This window comes from Pleuronectes platessa, chromosome 19, assembly GCF_947347685.1.
Source record: "Pleuronectes platessa chromosome 19, fPlePla1.1, whole genome shotgun sequence".
NCBI lineage: Eukaryota > Metazoa > Chordata > Actinopteri > Pleuronectiformes > Pleuronectidae > Pleuronectes > Pleuronectes platessa.
Window position 1 is genome coordinate 14779284 of NC_070644.1, and position 24731 is coordinate 14804014.

The following is a 24731-nucleotide window of genomic DNA, read 5'->3' on the forward strand; positions in this document are numbered from 1 at the left end:
ATGCTGTTTGAGCCATGGCTCACATTTTGCCTCAGCTCCATCAATGATAGTGAGTGGAGGCCAGTCAGAGTTACAGAGTTTGGGCAGCATACTGATCCAGTGCCAACTGATTTTAATCAGGAGGATGTTATGAAAGACGAGGTATTGGCTGGCAACATTTTTGTTTTGTGCTCAGGGGTTGTAACATCGTGACCATATTACAGTATAATGGTCTTAAATAGTTACTAAAATTATCTGACGCTTCAGTTGCTAGTAAGTGTAGCCTTTTCAAAGAAATGGTCATGGTGTTTTAATCTAATTTTATGCTATAATCAGTTGTCTGGTGGTAATTTTGGAATATCATTTAACCATGGACATTGCAGTTTTATAGATACGGTTCATCACCAATAGAGAAGCATTCAAACTCTCAATACAGAGAAAGCTTGAGGGTCTAGACAGCAACTAGCTAACATTATTATTCTCATGTGTAATTCTTGAAAAATAATAGGAACACATGCAAATCAAGTGGATCAAGCTTGCACGTGGATGATGACTCACTGATCATCCCGTCAACTTAAGTTCACAATTGGTATCAAACTGGTTGCGGTGACTTTAGGTGAATAAGAGTCCTTTTAATGTAATTATAATTTTTGTTTGTTTGTTTACAATTAATTATCTAGACTTGGCGGCACGCTATATTCTGATTTGTCCAGCCACAGTTTCATGGTGAACCAATAAATGTTTACATTTCGTATACTAACGAGCTCCATGCTCACTCATCTTGTTGCAATACTGTGTGCTCGTGTAATGGTCAGTAAAGTGTTTACTGTCCATGCAGACAGTCGGACTTCATAGTTTCAGATGCAGTTGTTGCATTCATGCAGTTTATCCTCTCAAGTGAGAACTTATCTGTCACTCTTTTGTCTTTGTCAGAGGTAAAAATTAAATGAAATATGATTCTTGAGGTGGGCGGTACGGTGGTGTAGTGGTAAGCACTGTCACCCCGCAGCAAGAAGTGTATGTGAGTATTCCAGCTTCCTCCCACGATCCGAGATACAGATTGAGGTCTTGTTATTTGGAGACTCTAAATTGTGTTTGTGAATTGTTGTTTGTCTCTATATGTTGGCCCTGTGATACACTGGTGACCTGTGCAACGTCAGCTGGTATTGGCTTCACCTTCCCCAATGACCCGAGGATAAACAGTATAGATAATGGATTGATGGAGGATTTTTTAGGTTGTATTTTTCTTGTGCAATTGTGGTCAGTGGTGGTGATGAGTCATACTCACTAATTTGTCCTATTAAAAGATGTTTAAACCTCTTCTACCTCTATAAGTGGAGCAGGATGTTAGAAATTAGGTTAGGGACGTAGCATAGACACACAGTGACCTGATAAACACAGGCCCGGTCCCCAGACCCACCGCACCAGCCTCCTGTGGAGAGGAAAACAAGCACTCACAGTTACCTGTCTGCCTGCATGCCTCTGTTGGACCCACATCACGATCCTCTGTCTGCCTATCTTTTTTTCAGATTTGTATTTGTGTACGCCTGACTCTTGACTCTCACTGACTTCTACTTAGACCTCTTTGTGCTCCTGTTAAGTCCTCCAGCCTCTCTCTTTCTGCCTGTTCATTTGTATTTTGTTACATTAACTACTTGCCTTTTTTTCCTCTTTCCTCTCCTCCATCCTAGTGAGTCTGCTTCTTACAGTTTTTGACCGTACTTTGATTGTGTGCCAGCCTGCCTCTCCCATAGGCCTCCCCCATCGGTTAATCTGTACATTGCTGGTCTGACTTCTGCTTGCAGACATGGAAATACTTTAAAATGTGCTTTATCTGGCTTAATTGCCAGTTTGCCATTATAAACACATGCGACTGCCATTAGGCTTAATCAGTTCAAAGGTCCCAGCTATTCCTGGAGTTGAATGTAGAGAATCTTCATTATCCATAGCATTTTGTGTCATCCTCCAACAGTGACCTGTTAGTGTTATCTGCTGACCAGTGTCAGGACCCCTGCCTTATGTTGCTGTCACTTCTGTCCTAGCTCTAGGCTCATTGAACAGAGATAAATATCATTCATTAAAGGGATGATACAGTGTATTGGCTGTCCACTTCTTCGAAATTAAAAAAGATTTTCATTGCTACCAGGCATTGCTTTGAAAACAGCACATCAGCTGATGCTGATACAAAAAGCTGGCACCTTGTGTCTGCTGATTTTTATATTTATATAGAGACAGAACAGAATTATCTGGATGATAAACTACCAGATGGGAGGTGGTAGATGGTGGGTATTTGTATTAATCAGATGAGAGTCAGCCAGTACGGCAGTGAACTGTATTGTTTTAGAAGTAACTTTGCTAGTATCGATCTATTTAAATCTATACATTTTTTTGTAATGAGGTAAAAATACAAAACATTTGCAGTTTTCCCTCAAATAAGTGCATTCCACCCCAACTGACTAAACACCAGAAAAATCATTGTGTTAACTAATATTGTGATTTGATAAGATTATATGAGCCATCGGTTATCGTCTGATGACCACAAACTTGTTGCAAGTAGACTTTTTACATCTTTACCTTTTGGTGGATGTTTTAGGTCCAACAGAAATTCAGGCAAATCAGCTATCTGCATTTGAATTCAGATAAATTAAATAGTCGACAGCTGATGCATTTCAGTCGGTGTGTTCCGCCTCTCTTGCTCTCCACACCCTGTCCACCATTGACCAAATTAGAAACCGAAACCAGAGGGCTTCTTGTCCCACAGCATAAACAGATTGTGCATATTCACATGCAGAATCTGTTTATTGAGATTATATGAACAGTAACATGCTTGTTACGAGACATTATTGTAAGCATCAGCTTTTATCTTTCCTGTGGTGTTGCCTGGTGTGCATCAGTTACAGTAAGCTTGTCCTTGAGAGGAACCGTGAGGAAGCAAACTGTAGGTTCGATATCGAACAGGACTGTGTGGCCCTCAGCTTAGGAACCAGGTGACAGTAAATCCCCAGCTCCCTTCTTTTTCCTTCCATCTTCTCACAGCTGTATTTTCATCTTACTGTTTTAGTCTTTGCTATCTTGTTTTTCCTTTCTCCCTTCCACCTCTTTCCCCTCCCATGCTTGATTAGCTCTGTGTTTTCCTCTGACCCCCTTCCACATCCTTTTCTCCCGTTCCTCTTCTTCCAACCCTTTTCATCGTACTGTCATCTATTTTTAGCTCCTCGTGTGGTGGGCAGAGGAGGTGCGTGAAAGCATGAGAGTGTGTCTGGATCGCGGAAAGGTGCAGGCTGGTGTGCGTGTGTGTGTGAACATGTGTGGGTGTGTTTGGGTCTCGATCACGCTACACCAAATTGCCCTGCACGAGACAAACTCTGCAGTCTTCAGAAAGTCATTAGGACATGGAGGATGAGGCGGATGAGGAGCAGAACTAAATCTGACGGCGATTACTACCCACTAAGATTGTAACTTTAGTGCCAGATTCTGAGTAATTAAATCTCATCTCTTCCTATGATCCAGAAATTACACAGTCATTAATGATTCATACACAGAGACAGTAGTTGTTTGTATACAGCTTATATAGTACTGTATTGCTGTTTGTTTAGTTGTTTGTCTTCAAGTATCTTAACAGAATTTTTATTTTTTTTTATTTTCCGTGTCAGCCTTTGGAAGCGTGGCTAATGCCCGACAGCAGGGACTTGCTCATTCTGTTTAAGAAGATAGAATAAAATGTTTAATAGAGTCCTTACCAGACCTTTGAGAGCCTGACAATAAGAACCTGGCTGTTGATGTTGCTGTGAGGGAGACCTGGTACGGTCATGCTGCCCGGGTGTATCTGGCTGTATCAAAGCAATTCTTGAGAAGATGTCAAGAGATGCAGCGTGTGCTGGTGCATGGTAAATCAGGAGCAGGTGCATAACTGTTAGCGCCAAATAGATCGAAAGACATGTACAAGCACACACACAGACACACACACACACACACACACACACACACACACAGAGAAAAACAGAAAAACACACAAATACATGAACAAATTAAAATATTCAGCAAACAAGGTCATCCTAAATAGTATTTCGATCTTCAATGTTCTTGGTACAATAGATTTGCAACCGTGCATAATGTATGAGTCTCTCCATCTTTCTGTCTTCTAAACTGAAAACAAAATAACTATTGTTTATCTAAAAATGTTTAAAGGGAAGATTATTTATAGAACTATTCCCCATAAACTTCCTCCAGGGCATGCACTTAATGGTTTCCAGAAACAAGTCACAACGTTTCTGGATGCAGAGAACAGGACTGGGCTAATACTCAGTGTTGCTAATTTTAACAGTGTGAAATGGTATTTGAGGATCCGGGGTAATTATTCGAAACAGTCAGACACACACACACACACAGGGGAGGAGTGAGAGGGTGGGGGAAGGAGGCAGCTTCATGCCCTTGCAGCTGATCATTGGTTGAACTCAAGGGGAAGGGGAGGGGCCTCAGTGCCACTGTTTCTGTAGAGAGAGGGGCAGAGGGACCTAGAGAGAGAGTGAGAAAGAGAGAGAGAGCAAGCAAGCAAAGGAGGATAAATGAACACGAGTGGGGGGGGGGGTTCTCCCAGCATCGGTATGCCTGCCTACCTCATTTCCACTCCAGACATAGTTGCTGCTCCTCTGGATAGAAATAACAGCTGAGGTGTGTTTGTATGTGTGTGTCTGTGCGTGCATTTTTAAACATCATTACCCCGTGCACTGCCTTCATCCTCCCTGCTCACAACGGTCTGCAGGGATCTTACAGCGAAGGTCCGGACAGACACTGAGACAAGAGTAAGCACACATGGAAGAGTGGTGAAAAGGGGGTAAAGGGGCAGCACGAAAGAAGAGGAGAAGAAGAGGAATCGGGAACGACAAGCGGGACAGAGGTGGAGTTCCACGACGAATTCAAAGGAGAGATTATCCTGAATTTCTCCTTCCCTCAATTTATGTTCGCAGCGCATTACACAGTGATGCCCTCTCATTGGAAGCTGTGTTTGTGACTCTGGACGACGCACAGATAAAAATACGGCAGCTTCAGTCTGCGCTTTCTACAGCTGGAGCAGATGTGGAAGACATCTCTGACTTTATAGGGAGGGGAAGCATTTCAAGAGCATCGGACGAGAATTCCTTGAACAAAGTCATATTTTTTTTCCTGTTTTTGCCTTTTTGTGCCTTCACCTGGGACTTTGGCTTCACTGGAAAAAGGGAGAAAATTTGATTGTGCCTGGTGGTTTTCAATCTTCCTCATCCTTCCCCGTCCTTTGCATCCCTCCTGCATTTGAAATGGCAGATGGCCGCACTCTCCTTGTGGAACCGCGACATGGAGCCTTTATTTTGAACTGAAACCACAAAGATACTTTCAGAAAAAGCTCCTCCGATAAGGATCACTGGCCAAGATGATGAATTTTTCCCTGGATCCACTGAACCTGAGCTCCGCTGACCCATCAAACGCATCTGCTCCCTTCTGCCTGCTGGAGATAGGCTATTCCCAGATTTTCACCACCTGCCTCCTTGAAGTGTCTATCATACTTCTCCTCACTGTTCTCATTATTTCCGGCAATCTGGTGGTGATTTTTGTGTTTCACTGTGCCCCCTTGCTGAGCCAGCACACCACCAGTGCTTTCATCCAGACTATGGCGTATGCTGATCTGCTGGTGGGGGTCAGCTGCCTGTTCCCCTCCCTCTCCCTCCTCCATCACCTCCAGGGCCTCGACCCAAAACTCACCTGCCAGGTGTTCGGGTACATGGTGTCTGTTTTGAAGTCCGTTTCAATGGTGTCGTTGGCGTGTGTCAGTGTGGACCGCTACGTCGCCATCACACGACCTCTGACCTACGCGTCCCTCGTCACACCTTGTCGAGTGCGCTGCTGCATCATTCTGATATGGCTTTATTCTGCTCTGGTGTTTCTTCCATCTTTTCTTGGGTGGGGTAAACCCGGTTACCACGGCGATGTGGTGGAGTGGTGTGCAGTTGAGTGGAGGACTAGTCCGGCTTTTACAAGCTTTATTGTTGCGCTGCTCTATGCCCCAGCAGCTCTCACTGTCTGCTTCACCTATGCCAATATCTTCAAGATCTGCCGACAGCACACCCGGGAGATCAGCGAGCGCCAAGCGCGTTACCGGCCCCAACAGCTGCAGGGCCCAGGACTGACTGTGGGATCTGTGGTCAAGGACACCAGCCCAGCAGAACATGGGCAGTTCCCCCACTTGTCCCAACCACAGAACCTCCAACACCACCAACCACAGTATCAGGAGCCCACATCAACATACCCAGACAAGCGATACGCTATGGTACTGTTCCGCATAACAAGTGTGTTTTATATCCTGTGGTTGCCCTACATTCTTTACTTTCTGTTGGAGAGTGGAGGGATCTACCACCACCCTGCAGCATCGTTCCTCACCACATGGCTGGCCATCAGCAACAGCTTCTGTAACTGTCTCATCTACAGCCTCTCCAACTCTGCCTTCAGGAAAGGCCTCAAACGCCTCTGCTCCTTCTGTTTACAGCGCAGGAGCAATGGCTTTGGGGTTAGCAACACCAAAAAGACTTTCGTCGGCTCCGTTGAAAAGGGATTTGCGGGGTCAGGGTATGGATACGGCCACGGCGAAATCATAATCGGCACAACATGTCATGTGTAGAGCACACACACAGTAAATCCTTGTGCCAGATAGGCAGTTGAACTATTTGAAAAGATGCCTGATGTCTGTGTCGTCGAATGTCTCCTCCGCGAAGCTGAAATATGCAGATAAAGAGACAGAAGGAGGCGTCAATCTGCCACTGCTGCTTCTGTGGCGTTTGGAGGTTACACAGGCATCCTCTCTGCACAAGCCACCGTTGGCAAACGCAGAGAAAGGGAGTGAAGAGTGGAGCACTGACTAGAGAAAGACCCAAATACCCCCGGAGAGTGTTTGAAATCTGTCACACCAAGCTGTGTTTACGGACAGGGGTGATTGATGGATAGGATGAGAAGAAGGTGTCTGTAAAATATCTGGAACTGTTTTGTGGTTAAGCAACATTTTTATTAGTTTTTATTCATGGAATGTGAATTCTTAATTTATTTTGCCAAAACTGTTCCAAAAAGCTGTCTGTGCTGTGTGAGAAACAGAAGTGACCAGCGTTTGCTGCCATGTTATCAGCACAGGGTGTGTTGAATGCAAAAAAAGACAATGAATGGAAATGGAACAGTTGACTATGTGTTTTTAGTTGTGTAGCAATGAGGTGACCTGCCAACAACAAAGTGTTTAAACAGTTACATGCCCTCAGTCCACCTACTTACTAACAGTGGAGAAGCAGCCATTTTATTGTGTGTTTGATTGATGAACCGATTCTTATTTCTCTGCTTTGACATTTCAGATTCTGTGTTGACTTTCATGTTATTTATTCATGTTGTGATACAAGATAAACATTATGACTTTAACCAAGTTGTGGGTTCACACACTGAGCCAGCTGTTCGTAACATATGACGTGAGATGCTGCCCAGCTTTGGTGTACGACTGTTAACCTGACATAAATCGAATCTTTAGTGAATTAATTAAAATAACTTCTTTGCTAGTTTCATTGCACCTTTGTTGTTTGGATTATAAAACTAAACCTTTTTCATAACTGTGTCTGAGGCAAAGAAAGGATATATTTTTACACCTATTGAACACTGTTATTTGGTACATTATTACTTTACTTTTCTCGAAACGCGAAGATGAATGACCTTTGAACTGTGTTTTGGATGCGGTAGTGGCTGAAAGAAACAATCAAATGATTATTACATGATTCCACATGGTTTAATTTTCACATTTACATATTCTTGCAATATCCATGCCTAGGTTTGCTCTGAATTGTGAATACATTATTGTGCCTGCTTTTGTGACTAGTGCACGCACGCACACACATGCACACAGGAAGATCATGCGTAAACCGAACAGACAAATGGCCCATTCACTCTGCCAGCAGGCTAACCTCTGCAGCACCATGAAGAGGGACTGACCTCTCGACCATAGGGAATTGCAGTTTCGTGTGTGTATGTTTGTGTCTGTGTGCATGCATGCGTCTCTTTCCGTCATCTTGTTCCCATGTGTAGTTTTGGGATCACCTTTTACTCTAACTTATTTGAAACAAACTCATCTTTAAGTGAAAAGTATCTATTTGTACATATTGTGTGATAAAAATATCTCTTTGTGAACCATCGAGACTCTCCCAGTTCATTTAGGTGCAGATATTCTGGCTTCATGTAACTTATCTAATCAACCAAAGAACGTTCAACAGTTTCAGATTATATTTTTTTCGTAGTATTTGATGTAATCAAGATTAAGTCAAATGCAAATGGATTTAAACAATGTTTGTGTAGGTCCACTGCACTGTGTTGGCTCAGTGCTACCTTGCATGCATGATCTTGACTGTTTCTCAGTGTATAGCGACATATTGTTGCCTTGACACACAAATGAAAATGAGCTGTTCGGGAGGTGGTTTCCTCTAACAGAGAGGGAGGGCTTGATTTTTAGGGACGTGACTGTTTTTTAGAGGGAATGACCCTGACTGGCAATCGTACATGTTCATTGGTCAGCCTCTGACGCCTAGTTCCACATTAAAGTCATTTTAAAAATGTGACTGTCAATCCAGCTACTCCTCAAAAGATCTTTTGTAATCATTGTTTTTCCCTTATGTGAAACTAATCAGGAGCAAACGTATGACTCAACACTTGCATGACATTGTTCTTAGGTGTATGTGAGTGTCTGTGCAGGAATGTGACCACTGGCTGAATTGGACTGTTGAAGTTAACAAAGTTATCACCTCTCAAAGTTTTATTAACTGGACATCACTTCCCTCCAGTACACTGTATTCTGTGAGTGTGATATATATAGTGGTGCTAGAGAGATTGTTGACTTTGAATATAGTTTGGCTTGACATATGTGAAGCACTGCCAAATATTGTAATACTTCCTTTTTGAATAGCGTGTACAGGCGTATTGAATGTGTGATGTCTGAACTACAAAGAATTAGTCTGGAAACTTGCTCTTTGTCTAGTTTCTTGTGAAGTGATAAAGGTTGCGGACACAAAGAGGGTTTAGCAGCTCACTACTTCATAGTTTCTATTAGGGTTTCTCAACTGTCCTTTTCTATTTGAAAGATTTTATGGTAAAAACCTTTTTCACTAATAAAACATTATTTCCTACAGCAGTTAATGGTACAATTTCTCACATTTGTGTAGACTCACACAAATGTTGTCATCGATGACCTCTGGGGACCTAACATAGACTTGGACACAGAATTTGACAAATCTTAACCACTACTTGTGTAACCCCAACCATAACTAATGACTAAAAATCTGCAGTTCTCCCAAATATATTGCTTTTTAGTCATTGCTCTCATGCCAGACTTATACACACACACATTCCCTTTTTCCTGTGGGAAAACAATTGGCTCCCATGTTCTCAAGGGAACAACACTCTCGCTGTGACTGTGTCAATATATAGTGCGATGCTGGATGGGGTAACACAGATGAGGTAGAGGGAACACTTGGCCTGGTCTGTGTTAGTTAATCCGTTTATCAGAAATCGTAAGTAAAACATTTAAAAAGCTATCTGCACATAGTGACATTTGTATTTTGGTATGAAAGAGATAAAACTCAAGAGTATGTGCAAAGAAGGAAGTTTAAACGGTGTCTAGCCTCGATAGCTACGGGTTGTATTGTCTTTATAGAGTCCTTATATTGTCCATTATTTGATTTCATCTTAATCCCATTAGACTGCAGCTACCAAGATGTGTATGTCTTGGGAAAAGTGTATAAGTGAATAATTGCATCTGTATAAACTCCAGTAACAGATCATGTGAAAATTGGGGCTTTATTTAACGCAAACTCTAAAGTCTATTTTGAGGCACGAGGATTTTTGTCGTAAACATATTGTTGATGTTAACAATGAACAACAACAACTGAGTACTGTTCAACTATTGTATCTTACAGCCTTACTATAATTTGTGCACTTTAACTCACAAACACACAAACACACACACACACACACACACACACTCACACATGCCCACACTGTGGTATTTTCTTATGTCTTTTAATGTCTATTGGATTTGATCCTCTGTGTTTTTGTAAGGCTCTGGATAGACCACACCAGACCCTAATAATGACCCAGAGCTGGTAGGAGACACACATTGTTATCACATTAGGATGAGGCTGACCACAGGTTTTTCACTGGAGCTGATTCTGCATTTCTGTTTGACCACACTGACCGTTAAATATCTGTTTCTGTAGATCTCTGTTTACCAAGCCATTACCATGTTAGATCATGCCACACACATGCTGGTGTTGAACTTGTGATAAGGTTTTTGTGAAATGGCTGCTTTCGTACATGGAAAATGTTGCGGTATTGTAAAATGATCCAACTAGTCTAATTTCACTTTAATTGAAAGTGATTCTCTGTGACCAATAAGACACTTTTCATTGGATGATGCTTTGCAGGTTATAAACCTGTATGGTATTGTAATTGTCCATGTTGTGTAAATCTGTACCAGGCAAATAAATGTAATATTGTCTCAAGCATTTAAACCTCCTTGTACTGACTACTTTGCTATGACAGACGTGTGTGTGTGTGTGTGTGTGTGTGTGTGTGTGTGTGTGAGTGTGAGTGATAAGGAAAGTAATAGCTCTCTTTAACATTCACACAGAATTTTCCCTCATTTGTCAAATTGAGAACAGCTCATGTAGATTAAAATAAATTGCTGTTGCATTAACGTGCTGTAAATGGACTGTAGTACGGCAGCACAATATTTGTGCAAGCGGCCGGTCTGCTGAATTTGCGTGCTGGCAGAGCGGCTGTGGGAAACGTTGGTGGACCCGACTGGCAAATAACACCAGAAGAAAATGCCAGCCATTGTAGTACTGGCACAAAAAGTAGGGCATGAGACAGACAATTAAGATTTAATGACGGGCGACGCTAAGGTGAGGAAGCAAGAGCTATGGGAAGCTTGAGCATCGGTCGATCACAGCAAAGGATAAAAAGAAAGAAGGAATCACTGCATTTAACTAGCTAGTGTTTTATTTATAAAAAAATAATACAACATTTCACCTATCCAATATTAAATACACTGTTACACTTGCTGTTACAATGGTCTATTTGAGTTGGGGAACAAGGTTTGTAACATGCTTGATAAATATCACCCCGTGTTCTCTTGGCATCTCAGCAGGGTCCTTTAGGAGCAGAGAAAGAATAACAGAATGACATGTCAGCCATTGTGTTGAGTCAGAGAAAATCAGGGACAGAAAAACAATAGAGGGCTAACTACTCAGCCTTCCCACGGAAGCCCTACTGTGGTACTTTATTCCTAGCTTTAGATGGGCATGTACACACACACACACACACACACACACACACACACACACACACACACACACACACACACACACACACACACACACACACACACACACACACACACACACACACACACCCCAATCGCATTGTAACTCTGTCATTTTTGGCTTACCCTCAGTAATGTGTTTTTATTGCAGGTTCGTTAGAGAACATGTTTTGCCTCTTGACGTTCATTAACTTCATAAAGGTTCTTTGATTCCCCTGCAGAACTCCTGAGGCAGTAACTTATCATGGACAGTTGACAGCGCTGCAACAGTCATAGTATTTGTGTAGCTTAAGCTGACGGATTGTTTGGCTGCCACACACTTTGTTTTCTGTTGGTTTTAACGAGATTTAAGGGGATTGTTAACAGGAGGTGAGCTCTTTGGCTTGTGTGTTTTTTTTTAATTACAGTTTTAAACTTTAATTTATGACATATTCTTTCAGATTTGATTATCATTAATTCAGTTTTTATGTTATCCTGAAAGTCCCGAAGCCGTGCTGAAAGCAATGCATTCAACAATTTCAGTAATAGATGCATTGGGACGTTTTGGGAATTGATTGAGGATAGGTTTTTCTTTCCATGCATCAAGTATGTAGCTACAGTGTTTAGGCAGCAGATTGTCACCAAGAAATCCCTGTTAAACCATAGCTTGAGGTTTTTCCCACTATGAGGAGGCAGGCTCAATGCCTCCTGGCTCCATATCACATTATTTGCTGTACAAAGATGAGAGTGAAAGGGATCTTCTCAACTAACTTACAACAAGAAAGCTGTTGAAATAGTTGCAGTATTAGAGCCTAAAGGGGTTGACTGTTTTAAGCATCACTTGTCTTCGTTTTTATTCGAATACATTTGTCTTTCATCGTCTTCTCTACTCTTACATAGGGATGCACTATTCTTAGCACTATCCTATATCTTTTCTACTTTTCTCTTAATCACGTTAACTCTCACTTCCGTCCACTGCCATGAGACACTGGATATGTTTTCCCTCCCAGCTCACGCGAGCCTCTTTCCGAACCACTGTTAAACCGAACAGACAGAGGGACAGAGAGGAAGCTAATTGGCCATTATGTCAGAAGTCTTTGTACGTGCTCTCAGCACTTCAGATAAGTATGGCTAAGTGGTGCTCGTGTAAACATGGATCCTTATCATTCACTGAGAGACTGAAGCACGGTGTAATGGGCCCTTCACACTGGATGCAGTAACTCCACCCCTGTGCTCCTCAACACATCAATACCAATAGTTTTTACCAGCCATAAAGGACAGAATATTGAAGGAGCTAGAGGACAACTTGTAGAGGACTAAGCTGACCTCTAAGATCATTGGATGGGATATGTTACGTGTTATGTTGACTTGCAAAATACTGTGATTAAACACACAGTTTAATGGCCGAGAAACAGACCCTACTAACTCCTTAACAATCAACATTACTCAAACTTCTCCAAGCATCTACTCTTGTTTGCATTGGTTACACACACCGAATACACACACACACAAAAAACCTACACACACACATAAACACAAGGCATTAACTATGACTTATTGGGTGTGGTGGAGGTTTCGGAATGGACTTAAAAAAAGGTCACTGTTGTTGTTCTCTGTTCCCCATTTGTTTGCTTTGTTTTACCATTCCTTTCTTCCTGCATTTCTTCTTATTCTTGCCTTATTTTTGTTTCGCTCTCTTCCTCTGTGGAAGTTGGAACAGTAACCTTGGTAAAAGGAAGGGGGGGGGGTCTTAATGTATAACAGAGGGAGTAAGAAAGTATAATTAGCTACGGGGGGGAACAAGAGAGACTTGAAACTTACTCTGACATACACCACAGGGTTGCAGGATGGTACTGCATGTAGTAGGGAATTTAACTGGAAGTGCCTTTGAGCAAGGCAATGGACGGTGACAAACTCTACGATTGCTTTCTGACTTTCCAGTTCACATTGGAAACATTCTCGGATCAGTGAAGTCTCACATTAACTGGGTCATTTAACACACATTTATTGTGACCTACCGCTGACTAAAAGGCTACCCATCTTTCCCCATGCTGACTGTCTCATTATCTACTGATGGCTCTAGAGCAGAGTCTCAGCACCAGGCTATATACTTAAATGGATTTCTGCCTAATAAGTTAAATGAATTCCCTTTTTTTTGTATTATGTCTTCCAACTTCAGTCTCTCTGCCTCCAAATTCCGCAGTACTTTATTAGGAACACCATATTAAAACTGGGTAAAGCCCTTATTTGTTCTCAGAACAGCCTTGTGGCCGTGATTCCACATGTCCTTGTTGACATGCCTGCATCACATTACTTTGCACATTCGTCAGCTTTACAGTCATGTGACGAATCGCCCGTTCTGCCACATCCCCAAGGTGTTCCTCTGGATTCAGATCTGGTGAGCGAGGGAGGCCACTGAAGTACACTGAGCTCATTGTCATGTTCATGAAACCTATTTTCGGGAGGACTTCTGCTTTGGTGCATTATCATCCTAGAAGTAGGTATTGGAAGATGGTTAATTGTGAGTGTAAGGGGATCGATGTATTTGGCAAAAATACTGATATAGCTTGTGTACAGAAAAAATCTTATAGAAAGTGTGAATATATAATACTGGATAGTGAAAGGGTGAATACGGCTTGTACTGTAAAGTGATTTGACTGGTCCATAAAACTGGAAAGGTGCTATATAAATACATTCCATTTGTCATATCTGTTTAATATAACACCAACTGTACGGTTGACAAAAGGCAGGAAGGCTCGATGGATTCAAAATTCAGCCTCAACAAAAAGATTCATTAGACAAGGCAGTGTTTAACGTTTTTTAAGTGTCGGATCCTGTTGAGCTGGTGTCCAGTGCAGCCTTAGATCTCCGTTCATGGCTGATGGGAATGAAACCCAAACTGGTTCGACGTGTTGTCCCTTCTAAGATCCCTTTCTGCTCACCACAGTTTTGAAGAGGTGAAGATATCTGAGTTATCGTGTCCGCTCGATCTACTCTGGCAAATTCTTCTCTGACCTCAATAGAGCATTGGATTTTTTTGCAGCATTCTGAGTAAACTCTAGAGATTCAAGGGGAAATCCCAGGAGACCAGCAGTTTAAAAACTACTGAAAACAGCCCATCACGCACCAACAATTATTCCACATTCAAAGTCATTGAAATCACATTTTCCCCCCTTCTGATGTTTAATGTGAACATTAACCAGCGCTCCTGAAATGTATTTGGACGATTTTATGTTGTGCACAGATTCCGCATAATTGACTGATTGAATAATTGCAGGAATAAGCAGTTGTGCAGATGTCTCCAATAAAGTGCTCAGTGAGTGTTTATGAAGACATCTTTGACTGTGCATCTGATTTGTCATGTAATGGCTGTGGTGTCTTAGAGTAGCATTAGTTATTTAGAAGCTGTTTGCTCCAAACACACTGATCATCAATAATGAAATGAAGTGTGATTAATCTTTGAGAAGCGAGGCCAGTTTGGAGTATTTACCGATCTCTCCAGGTTTGCGTGTGTGTGGCTTTTCCACTGTTCGGCTCTCCGTCATCACAGTGGAGGGGTTTCCCACAGAATTATGTTTGTCCCAGGCTTGTGTAAGGCTGTTGGTGTTGTTGTCCCACCTCTGTATCCGGATGCTGGCTAATCTCATCTGATCTTGTGTCCTTGTTTTTAATTTTCTAAAGCTCTATCGATGGTTTGCCTAAAATGTCCCTGTTATTCTTCCTCTTGTGCAACCGTGAGGTTGATGTTTGGAGTTGAAGGAAATGCAAACATGTTTTTCACTTAGCAGCATGTTAGCATCGAAACTATGAGAATATTAGCCTGTTTACAAAAGTAAAGGAGATAAAGCCGGCCCGCAATTCCTCAATGACCCACATCCAGAACACATGATTACGTAGCAATCCTTGATAATCATGATGTTTTACATCAAGGTTGTGGAGCATAACATCCATTTTGTAAATGTGTCATTTGATAATGACCCTTGACCCCCCTCTAGTTTCTATTGAAAACATCCAGTGGACTCTTAAATGACTAAATCTGTCTGTCTGTGTCTCACTCTCTTCACTTGTTTCTCCCATTTTGACTTTTTGCCTCTGTTTATCCTCCTTTTTCTCCCTGTAAGGAGTCCCCCCAGGACAGTGCCATCACCAGAGACATCAATAGGACATTCCCAGCTCATGACTACTTTAAAGACACTGGAGGGGATGGACAAGACTCGCTCTACAAGATCTGCAAGGTGGGACACTAACACACACACACATACCCCCAAAAACTCTTATTGATTCCCATCATGGCTTTAAAATGTAACTACACATTCCTTCTGTATTTTAGTTTGGCCCTGACATGCATTCATAGTTTCATGATTGCTGAGAAACTATAGTTTGACATTTGAACCGTCAGGAGCACTGGATTTCATTACTTTATACAGGAGGAAATACATAACGACCTTCATGTGAAATTGAATCACATGTTTTTCCGATAATACAGTGTAATTATTATGTAAATTATTTGCTCTACAGTAGGTCAGGTAATAATGTTTGTTGAGCAATAGCTGGAATCGCTAACGAAATGAACTGTTCATTAATTAACTGGGCAGCCACTCTGTTTCTGGGTGGTTCAGCGAGTTCATAACTGTCAGCAGCTGTCTAGGAAAGCAAAATAATGTTCAAATCGAACACACACACTCACACACAGGCACACACACCAATCTACTGTAATTAGTCCTGTTGCATAGCCGACTCTCACACACACAGACACAGACACACACACATCGCTCTGTATGTGCAAACCTCACAAGAAATACTTATTGATGGGGATGTCCTTGTCCTCTCTTTCTCAACACGTGAGTTTACAGTTAGACATACACATATTTCATCCTATAGCTGCATATTCCCACGTGGATGCAGCGTGTTCCCAACGTTTCCTTCATTTTGATTTCATTCATTATGGATAACTCAGGTGAAGGCATCCATCTCTTCTCAGACAGGCACCTCCTCAGGTGCGTTTGAATAATTCAGTGGCCCCCCCTTTTCTCTGTTTGGATTGATCCACACTTTGTTTGACTTGTACTTATTATTTCGGTTTGTAGCTCAGTATGCCACACCAGCAGCCGCTCAGCAGCTCATAAACATAATTCAAGGTACTCTATTGTCAAATAAGTCCGGTTCAAAAACAAATTATCTAGGTATAACTGGAGGAACCTGTCTGTCTTTCTGTATTTCAATTTATTTTCTCGACAACCAATAATCCAATCAACTTCACACTGCAAGGAATGTGCAGTGAGGACTGTGATTATTCTTCAAGTGTGGTTCTTGAGAAAACTTCAAGCCTCCCCCTTGATGAGAAGAGAAAAATGGAATTCACCCCCGAAGGCAGTGAAGCACCTGTACAAGAAAGGCTGAACTCAAGTGTATTGGCCCTTTCTACACTGTCAGCCAGACACTATCAGAGCAAAGAAGGCGCTGGGTCTCTTTAAATAATATTAGAAAGGGCAGGAACAAATTCATAGAAAGTTGAAACTGCCATGGATAGACTCAACTTCTCTTTCTGTCTGAAGCCATGTTACACATACAGCCGAGCTTGAGCAACTTGTTGAATAACAATTCAGGATTTATTTATTCACCTCATGTTTTATGTCTGGACTCTGTTGATATTAGAAATACCATGTACTGTAGCTTCGTAAATCTTCATTTGAATCAAATCAGTTACAGGCTCAAGACGCAAGAAGACAGTAATATTTTAACTCCCGTCCATTTTACAGTTGTTGTTTTTTTACATGCACTTTATCATTATTTTATTTTGCTCATTACCCCTTGAATTCCCCGTAAAACTGACTCCCCGTCTCTGTTTGTCTTTGTCTTCTCCTCCAGGCGTACTCTGTTTATGACGAGGAGATTGGATACTGCCAGGGACAGTCCTTCTTGGCTGCTGTGCTGCTGCTGCACGTGAGTTCACATATCAGCTGGTTTCCCCGCAAAGCTTTTCAAACAATTTCACGACCAGACCGGAAATGTTTTGTTTTCATTAGACGTCTATATCTTTTTGAAATTCCACGAAGTTTGAGAGTGGAGAACTGGTCTGGCTTGTTTTGAACGTCAGCGAGCCTTTCCTGTGTAGTCAGTTTAACAGCTGATGGTATGATGGACTCGTCCTGAATAATAGCAGGAAGATGGAAGGTTGTATCTCTTGGATACAGACTTTTATTATGTATAAATCATTTTATGTTCATCTTCCATCCTTTTGCTTTTAAGAACACTGTAGTCAATGGACATGTCAACACTGCCCCCTAGTGGACAAACATTGTGAAGAGTGAAGAGGGAATATGTGTACCAAGTTATCTAGTTTATTCAACAATTTAATAAATAACCTGTGAAGCCTAAGGCACATATTTTGTCTATAGTGCTACATATGTAATACAACTTAAATTTGACTCGCATCTTGTATTCTTAGTAAAATTTGAATCAGACTTTGAATTAATTCTCTTGTGTCTCTCCCTCAGATGCCAGAGGAACAAGCTTTCAGTGTCCTGGTCAAGATCATGTTTGATTATGGGCTCAGGGATCTTTTCAAGCAGAACTTTGAAGATCTACATTGCAAGTTCTTCCAGCTTGAGAGGCTCATGCAGGTGTGTGTGTGTTGCTTTTATAGATCTGCATTAGTTTTTCTGATCGCACGCCCTAGCAGCAGGCCCTTGTTAATTTACCTCTCTCGTCATAACCCCTCTACATCTTTCTGTCTTTAACAGGAATATATACCAGACCTCTACAACCATTTCCTGAACGTGGGTCTGGAAGCTCACATGTACGCCTCTCAGTGGTTCCTCACCCTCTTCACAGCAAAGTTCCCTCTTTACATGGTCTTCCATATCATCGACCTGCTACTGTGTGAGGTTGGTAATGACAAACACAGACAGATCACAGTTTGGCTACAAGTCAAACATACTTTTTTGTTATATGTGCATTTTATTGTTTACGAATTACATTTTTAAATGTAATATAATTGATTTGATTCTAAATTAATTTGCTTACTGTCTGTCCATTGGTGGCAAGAATATCCGAAAGTAAAGTCAGTAACTCAGAAGATACAAAACTTTTCTTTTGTGTGCATACTCACCCAAAATATTATTTTTCTTTTCCACATAAACATAGATTTTCTTTATTCTTTCCCCTCAGGGCATCAGCGTGATCTTCAATGTAGCCTTGGCACTTCTGAAGGTAAGCTGGCACACACGCACCCACACATACAAACGCATAAACAGAAATTACAAATATACTGCTTATTTTTCATATATCATAACAATTTATGCCAACAATTGTGAAATATTGATAAAAATGCTGCTTCAGAGGAGTAAAAAATGAAAGATCTGCTACTCTGATAAACATGCACCCAATTTTTTATTTTTTTCTCAGACATCAAAAGACGATCTGATCCAGACAGACTTCGAGGGTGCACTCAAGTTCTTTCGCGTCCCGGTGCCAAAGAGGTACCGCTCTGAGGAAAATGCAAAGAAGCTGATGGAGCTGGCCTGTAGCATAAAGGTGAGTGTGAACCAGAAGAGAATAGAATCTCAGAAGCTGGAGCCTGTCGCCCTCACATGGATCTTATAAACTGAGACCTCAGATTCAACTCTATATTATCACCTTAAATGTGCTTAACTTAAAAAGTCCTAACAGTACAGTCACAATTTTGCCAACCTCCTGAACATGTCTCCTTAAATACCAGTAGGGGCCACTGTTGAACTTTAATACAGACTAAATTGATGCTACTCACACACACAGACACACACTCACGCACACCTGTGTCCTGACCTGTTTGGAACAGTCTGGCCTAGTTTAGAGGGCCTGACTTTGAAGGTAACTTTGGGTAGAGATATTTATAAGACCTGTAAAGGAGCCCACATGGAGAGAGATTTTAGCTTTCTGGTTCCCAGTGAGACAGGTAGATGCACAACCAGCTCATCCAGCAAAGAAAAATCCAGTGGAGGTAAATCTGATCCAAGAGGAGAAGCTGTGCTGCCTTGAAGATGTTTTAGTTCACATCTTATAAGCATCAGTTCATGAGGTTGGGCTGAAGGAGCCTCTCTAATGGGAAGCAAACGCTAAACCCTAATCCTCCTTTGAAGAATCTTATACTCTATGCTACTTTTGCCTCGTTTGACATGTCTCCATGATTTATTTAGCTATTAGGTCAAATCCTGATTTTCTTTTTACGGGTTCTCTGCTCCCGTTTTGAATAAAATCTCTTCAAGTTGTTACATAAAAGCAAATTGAGGAAGTTATTTCCAGAGCATGATTAGGGAAGAAAAAATTATTCCTAGATGTAATTTGACAAGTTGACCTCGGTGAGTTCAGATCAGTCGGAGCTGGAAATTCAATGTGAGAGAAGGTGGACTAATCTGAAGCTTGGATGTCTTGGATTGTCTGACTTCTGAGTGATGGTGAACTCACTGACTTGTTACTGATTGGACCGAGAATCTTCACAGAACCTTCCTGAGGGAGGATGCATGTTCCTCTTGATGCTGATAAAAGCACAAAATAAATGAGAGTGATATGGGCTACATTGATTTAAAGAGTTAATTTTTATAGCTGAGGTTACGGTCACACATCGTCGTCCTTGACCCTTAAGCTGTTGACTTTTTCCTCCCCTGCCTCTATGCTTCATTATTCTTACGTTGGAAGCAGCACCAAAAGTGCACAATCAGGAATATAGTTTGTCACAAAGACATAGTGGTTGTGAGGTTAAGGTTTCATTAAAGCTACATGCTGCCTTTACCCATGAGAAGAGATGCATCTATTTTAAACAATGTAACCATCACTAGCCACATGCTTTAATGCGTCGTTTACACTGGCATGGTTGTTAATCAATGCATCCACTAAAGGGCAGCACTGAGTCAAAAGTTTCAATAGTCGCTGTTGGCTGAATCCAATTCTGTTAATAGATCTAAATTTGAGCATAAATGAGTCTGGAGATGGCATCTACTTTTAACCATAGTAGTATCCTTGAGTTCAAGTGGTAGATATCGGGTGGAAAACAAATTTACTTTCTAATTGGGGTTGAAGGTCATTCGATTTCTAAGGATTTCAGGTGAATATGAGACCAAAATCCTTGTGAACGACACTCAGGTCACATCATTTATTCAGTAAACAATCTTGAGGTCAAACCAGGATCATTTTATTTTGTCTCAGTGTGTAGTTGTTACACCTTCTGGCTTCTGAAGCTGACAGATGCAAATTGTTGTGGAGATTTAAGGGAAATCATGAACGTGCTTATTTTCCCCCCATAGTGCTCTCTGATTGTATACCAGTATTTCTAGGTGTTTATAGTTAACAGCTACACACAGTATCAGCTTGACCATGAAAAATATAGTGGATGAGTCCTGCCCTGTTTGACCTCTTCCTTGTCTGTCTTCCATTTATAGAGCGGACCTAATACACTTAAGAGGCCGCACGCAAACACACACACACACAATGTGCACACACAAGCACTTACAGAACGACAACATGTGGGCCATGCATTCCGAGCTCTGCCAACCTCAGTAGGTGATAAGTGCTAGGAGCATTTAGATCATCAGATATACTCTAGTTTAATACTAAACCTGAGATTGTAACACATACAGGGAGACACGCACGCAACACACAGCTCTGATGCCGCAGCTGTTACCAGACACAGAGAGGACAAGCAGGTCTCAGTTTGCAGACAGTGTTGGGTTCTTTCTTTCATGCAGAAAATCAGCCACGTGCTGTTCATTGTATAGTAGCTGGTTTCTAAAAAGCCAATGTAAGGCAGTGGCCGGGCAGTGAAAGGCCCGTTGATGAAGCCGCTTAAATACAGTGTGTGTGTGTGTGTGTGTGTGTGTGTGTGTGTGTGTGTGTGTGTGTGTGTGCATGTGCGCGCGTGTGTGTGTGTGTGTGTGTAACGTGCAGCTGTAGGCATGAATGTGACATGTGTGTTTTTAAACGGGAGATGGTTTTGCTTGATTGGAGGTGAACCACTGGACCCAGGACTAAATCTCTGAAATTTGGTTTAAATTGTTTTTATCCTGAGATACTTTTATTCTTTTTTTTTCATCCCTTCCGTCCCATGTTAGAATCGTCGTTAACATGTCCACTTGGTCATTGTGTATTTGTGCACACAGTTTCCTGTTGTATTCTCACGAGGTTGCACTTTGACGTTTTAAGAACATTTTACACGGGGGGGGGGGGGTGGGGGGCTTGCAGGAAAAGTTCTTTTAAAATGTCTGGCGCAACAGATTGGGACACTTGCGTTTTCACGTACAGCCTCTCTGGATAATTTAGAAAAAATGTGAAACATTAAGTGCATGTCTGGAAGTAGCTTGAGTGTTATTTCAAAAAGCTTAAATCCTCTGCTTCTGGAAATTGTAGCTCTACATCTAAAACTCAGTCAGTGAGTAACTTTGGATTGTGTGGACAGAGATATCTCAGTGAACCAGCTTGTCAGACAGAATTCGCATCGGAAATCTGCATGTAAAAATTAAATCCTATTCCAATGCTGGATAAAAGAACACTTCAGTCCAAGAGAATGAATCCTGTGTCTTTGTTTACTAGAGTCCTCTGGCAGCTGGAGACTAGTTTTTATTCCCTTTCTTCCTCATGTGTATATTTGTGTTCTTGGTTTGTGTGATGCAGCCTTTTCTCCTCTTCCCCCCCCCCCCAACAGATCAGCCAGAAGAAGCTGAAGAAATATGAGAAGGAGTATCACACCATCAGGGAGCAGCAGGAGCAGCAGGAGGCCCCCATCGAGAGATACGAGGTGGATATAATCATGGGCCTTTATATACATGCACATTAAGCATAAACCATTCGGAATTCGTCAAGATATAAAATTACATGTCGTCAAATTGTTGAAATATGATCTCACAACTCTTTAACAAGGATAATGCTCCTATTACATAAGATAGTAGTGTTGTAATCTTAATAAGGATGCGTCATTACAGGGTTCAATTTTCCTCTGTGTTTCATTGATTTTTCAATTAAGATGAATGTGTTAAAACAACCACCACATTCACAGCAAACCTCCTTTATTTACCATAGAATGTGACAGTCCCTGTTCTAGAAGACAAACTACATAGGACCCAAAAAGGCATTAATTGTAAAATGTCGTAGATCATCTCAAGGGTAACGGGTCGGTTGTGTACAGTACAACATCATCAGTTACAGTGACTCATCTTCTTCTGTGTTTGCTCTTGAAAATGCTCTCAGCGTGCAAAAAAACTGTTCTTATATTTTTTTTTTATACGTTCAAGCATTACACCGAAACATAATTGTTTCAGCCGGTCGGTTCAGTTCTCATCATTATCCTCATATGAAGATGCTGACACATTTCACATCTTCGCAAATGAAATTCTGCTTTACTGAATGAATTTGAATTCTTTTCAACACCCCCCCCCCCATATCAGTTTGACATCACTCAGAAACATTGATGCTGCTCTAGCGTGCACATCAGAGCATTAAATTGCCCACTCGTGTCTGTTTTAATACAGTTTCAGACTGATTATTACAGAACGACAGGTTCAACACACACACGGATAAACAGGACAATTGCTTTATATATTTACAGTACAACCAACACATTGAGGATCTGTGTCTTGCATGTCAACATAGACTTAAAATGGATTCTTTTAAATCAGTGCTTAAAATTGGGAACATTTGAAGATTTCATAATTTAACTCCTATGCTTGTCACCCTGGGAAAATAAATTGTGTTTGTAATACGTATGCATGTCAGTGTTCATACAAGTATTTGTTGCTGTTGATTATATAAACACAGGTTGTGCTCAGTTAAACATTACCGACAACTCTTACTGTGTAATTACTCTCTCACCTGATCACAGTTAACTATTACTCTCACACAGTTTCACTCTGTCAAAAAGTTGCTTGTTGCTTTCGAGCAGGAAGAGATGGGTACACATTCATGATTAACTCCTGTCCCCTGCTCTGCTTTGTCTTCACTCTCCTTCCTCTTTCACGTCCCTCCACTTCTCTCCTCACACACGATCCAACCTTTTCTTCCTCCCTCTCTCTCCTCGTATCCAGAGGGAGAACCGACGTTTGCAAGAGGCGAACATGCGTCTGGAGCAGGAGAACGACGACCTGGCCCACGAGCTCGTCAGCAGCAAGATAGCTCTGCGTAAAGACCTTGACAACGTAAGCCGCAGATTGAGAATGTGCTTGTGTAATTTTTCGGAGCAAGCGTGTACCACAAACATGTGACACTGCTGTAAAGAGACCAAACGGGCAAGTTGTGTGGTTCATGAGGCAACAATTTTGCAAGAACTAAAACGACGTGAGGGAGAGTGAAATTATAAATGTGATTGTGCAACAGGAAGATGTACATCTAGCAACAACTTTATTTAAACTGAACCTTGATTTATACTTGTGTGTGTTGTTCGTAGTTTCAATGAAAAGAGAGAAGACGCTTGAGAAGAAAGTAGGGCCACTAACTTTCAGTGACCTCATCATCATTGGTTTCTTTTGTGTGTGTGTGTGCGTGTGTGTGTGTGTGTATGTGTGACAGGCCGAGGAAAAGGCAGACGCCCTGAACAAAGAGTTGCTGCTGACTAAACAGAAACTGGTGGACTCTGAGGACGAGAAGAGGCGACTGGAGGAAGAGTCTGCACAGGTTAGAGCCAGCGAGAGAAACCTCTTCCTGTTTCCTGCTCATGCCTCAGATATATGTTCCACTATAAAACATCACAGGGTCACAGATGGAAGAGAAACACTACAGTGTCAGCACTATTGCAGCATGCAGGCATTTCTATCTCCCTCTGACTCTCTCTTGGTCAGAGACTGTTGTGTACATGTTTTCATTCCAACCAAACACAACCCCCTGCTGCACCTGATCTTACTCGTATTTACTGAAAAGGTGTCTTTCTGCCGTTTTGTTCAGTGGGATTAAAAGCAGACACACTCGTTTGTGGTTTCTTTACGTGTGATTTTATTCTTTAAGAACCGGGCTGTGATTTACATTTTTCTAGGCTAAAGTCACAGACTAAATAAACCAGAAGCCAAAAATTAATCTGAAAAGACCAAATCTAAACCAAATATGAAGTAAATGCACAAACATCTGTTTGTCCCTTTGTCAGTTTATCTGTACTCATCTCTTTATCGTCTTTGTCCGTCTATTCACCACTTTATTTGTTATCCCGTCCATGTCATTTTTACTATATCTGTTTTTTACAGAAGCTGATCCAATACTTATATCTCTGTCACTGTAGTATAATTGGTGGAAAATACCTTATTCCGAGCACGTTCAGGGTTTCCTCCATCATTCTGTTATTTGTATAAGGGCTCACGCTCTCCACGGTCAAACCTTCAGAGTCTGAGGTTGTCAGTTCATCTTTGATGTTGATTTTCTTGAGCTCAGTGAAGAATCCCCTACAGGCAGAATC

General features: G+C 41.5%; 2 protein-coding genes across 3 annotated transcripts in view; both read left to right on the plus strand.

The window, feature by feature from the left end:
- LOC128424626 (rab GTPase-activating protein 1) overlaps positions 1 to 24731 on the plus strand; it is a 57160-nt gene that overhangs the window by 24369 nt on the left and 8060 nt on the right. For both annotated transcript variants that reach the window (XM_053410904.1, XM_053410905.1), the window contains 9 exons: positions 15448 to 15561; positions 17195 to 17269; positions 17824 to 17949; positions 18070 to 18213; positions 18497 to 18538; positions 18734 to 18862; positions 22002 to 22094; positions 23377 to 23487; positions 23858 to 23962. In XM_053410904.1, the coding sequence (XP_053266879.1) occupies positions 15448 to 15561; positions 17195 to 17269; positions 17824 to 17949; positions 18070 to 18213; positions 18497 to 18538; positions 18734 to 18862; positions 22002 to 22094; positions 23377 to 23487; positions 23858 to 23962 (939 nt within the window). The remainder of the gene's footprint in view (positions 1 to 15447; positions 15562 to 17194; positions 17270 to 17823; positions 17950 to 18069; positions 18214 to 18496; positions 18539 to 18733; positions 18863 to 22001; positions 22095 to 23376; positions 23488 to 23857; positions 23963 to 24731) is intronic.
- On the plus strand, positions 4520 to 10529 carry LOC128424627 (probable G-protein coupled receptor 21). Its single transcript, XM_053410906.1, has one exon. The coding sequence runs from the start codon at positions 5387 to 5389 to the stop codon at positions 6626 to 6628; it is 1242 nt and encodes a 413-aa protein (XP_053266881.1). The 5' UTR covers positions 4520 to 5386; the 3' UTR covers positions 6629 to 10529.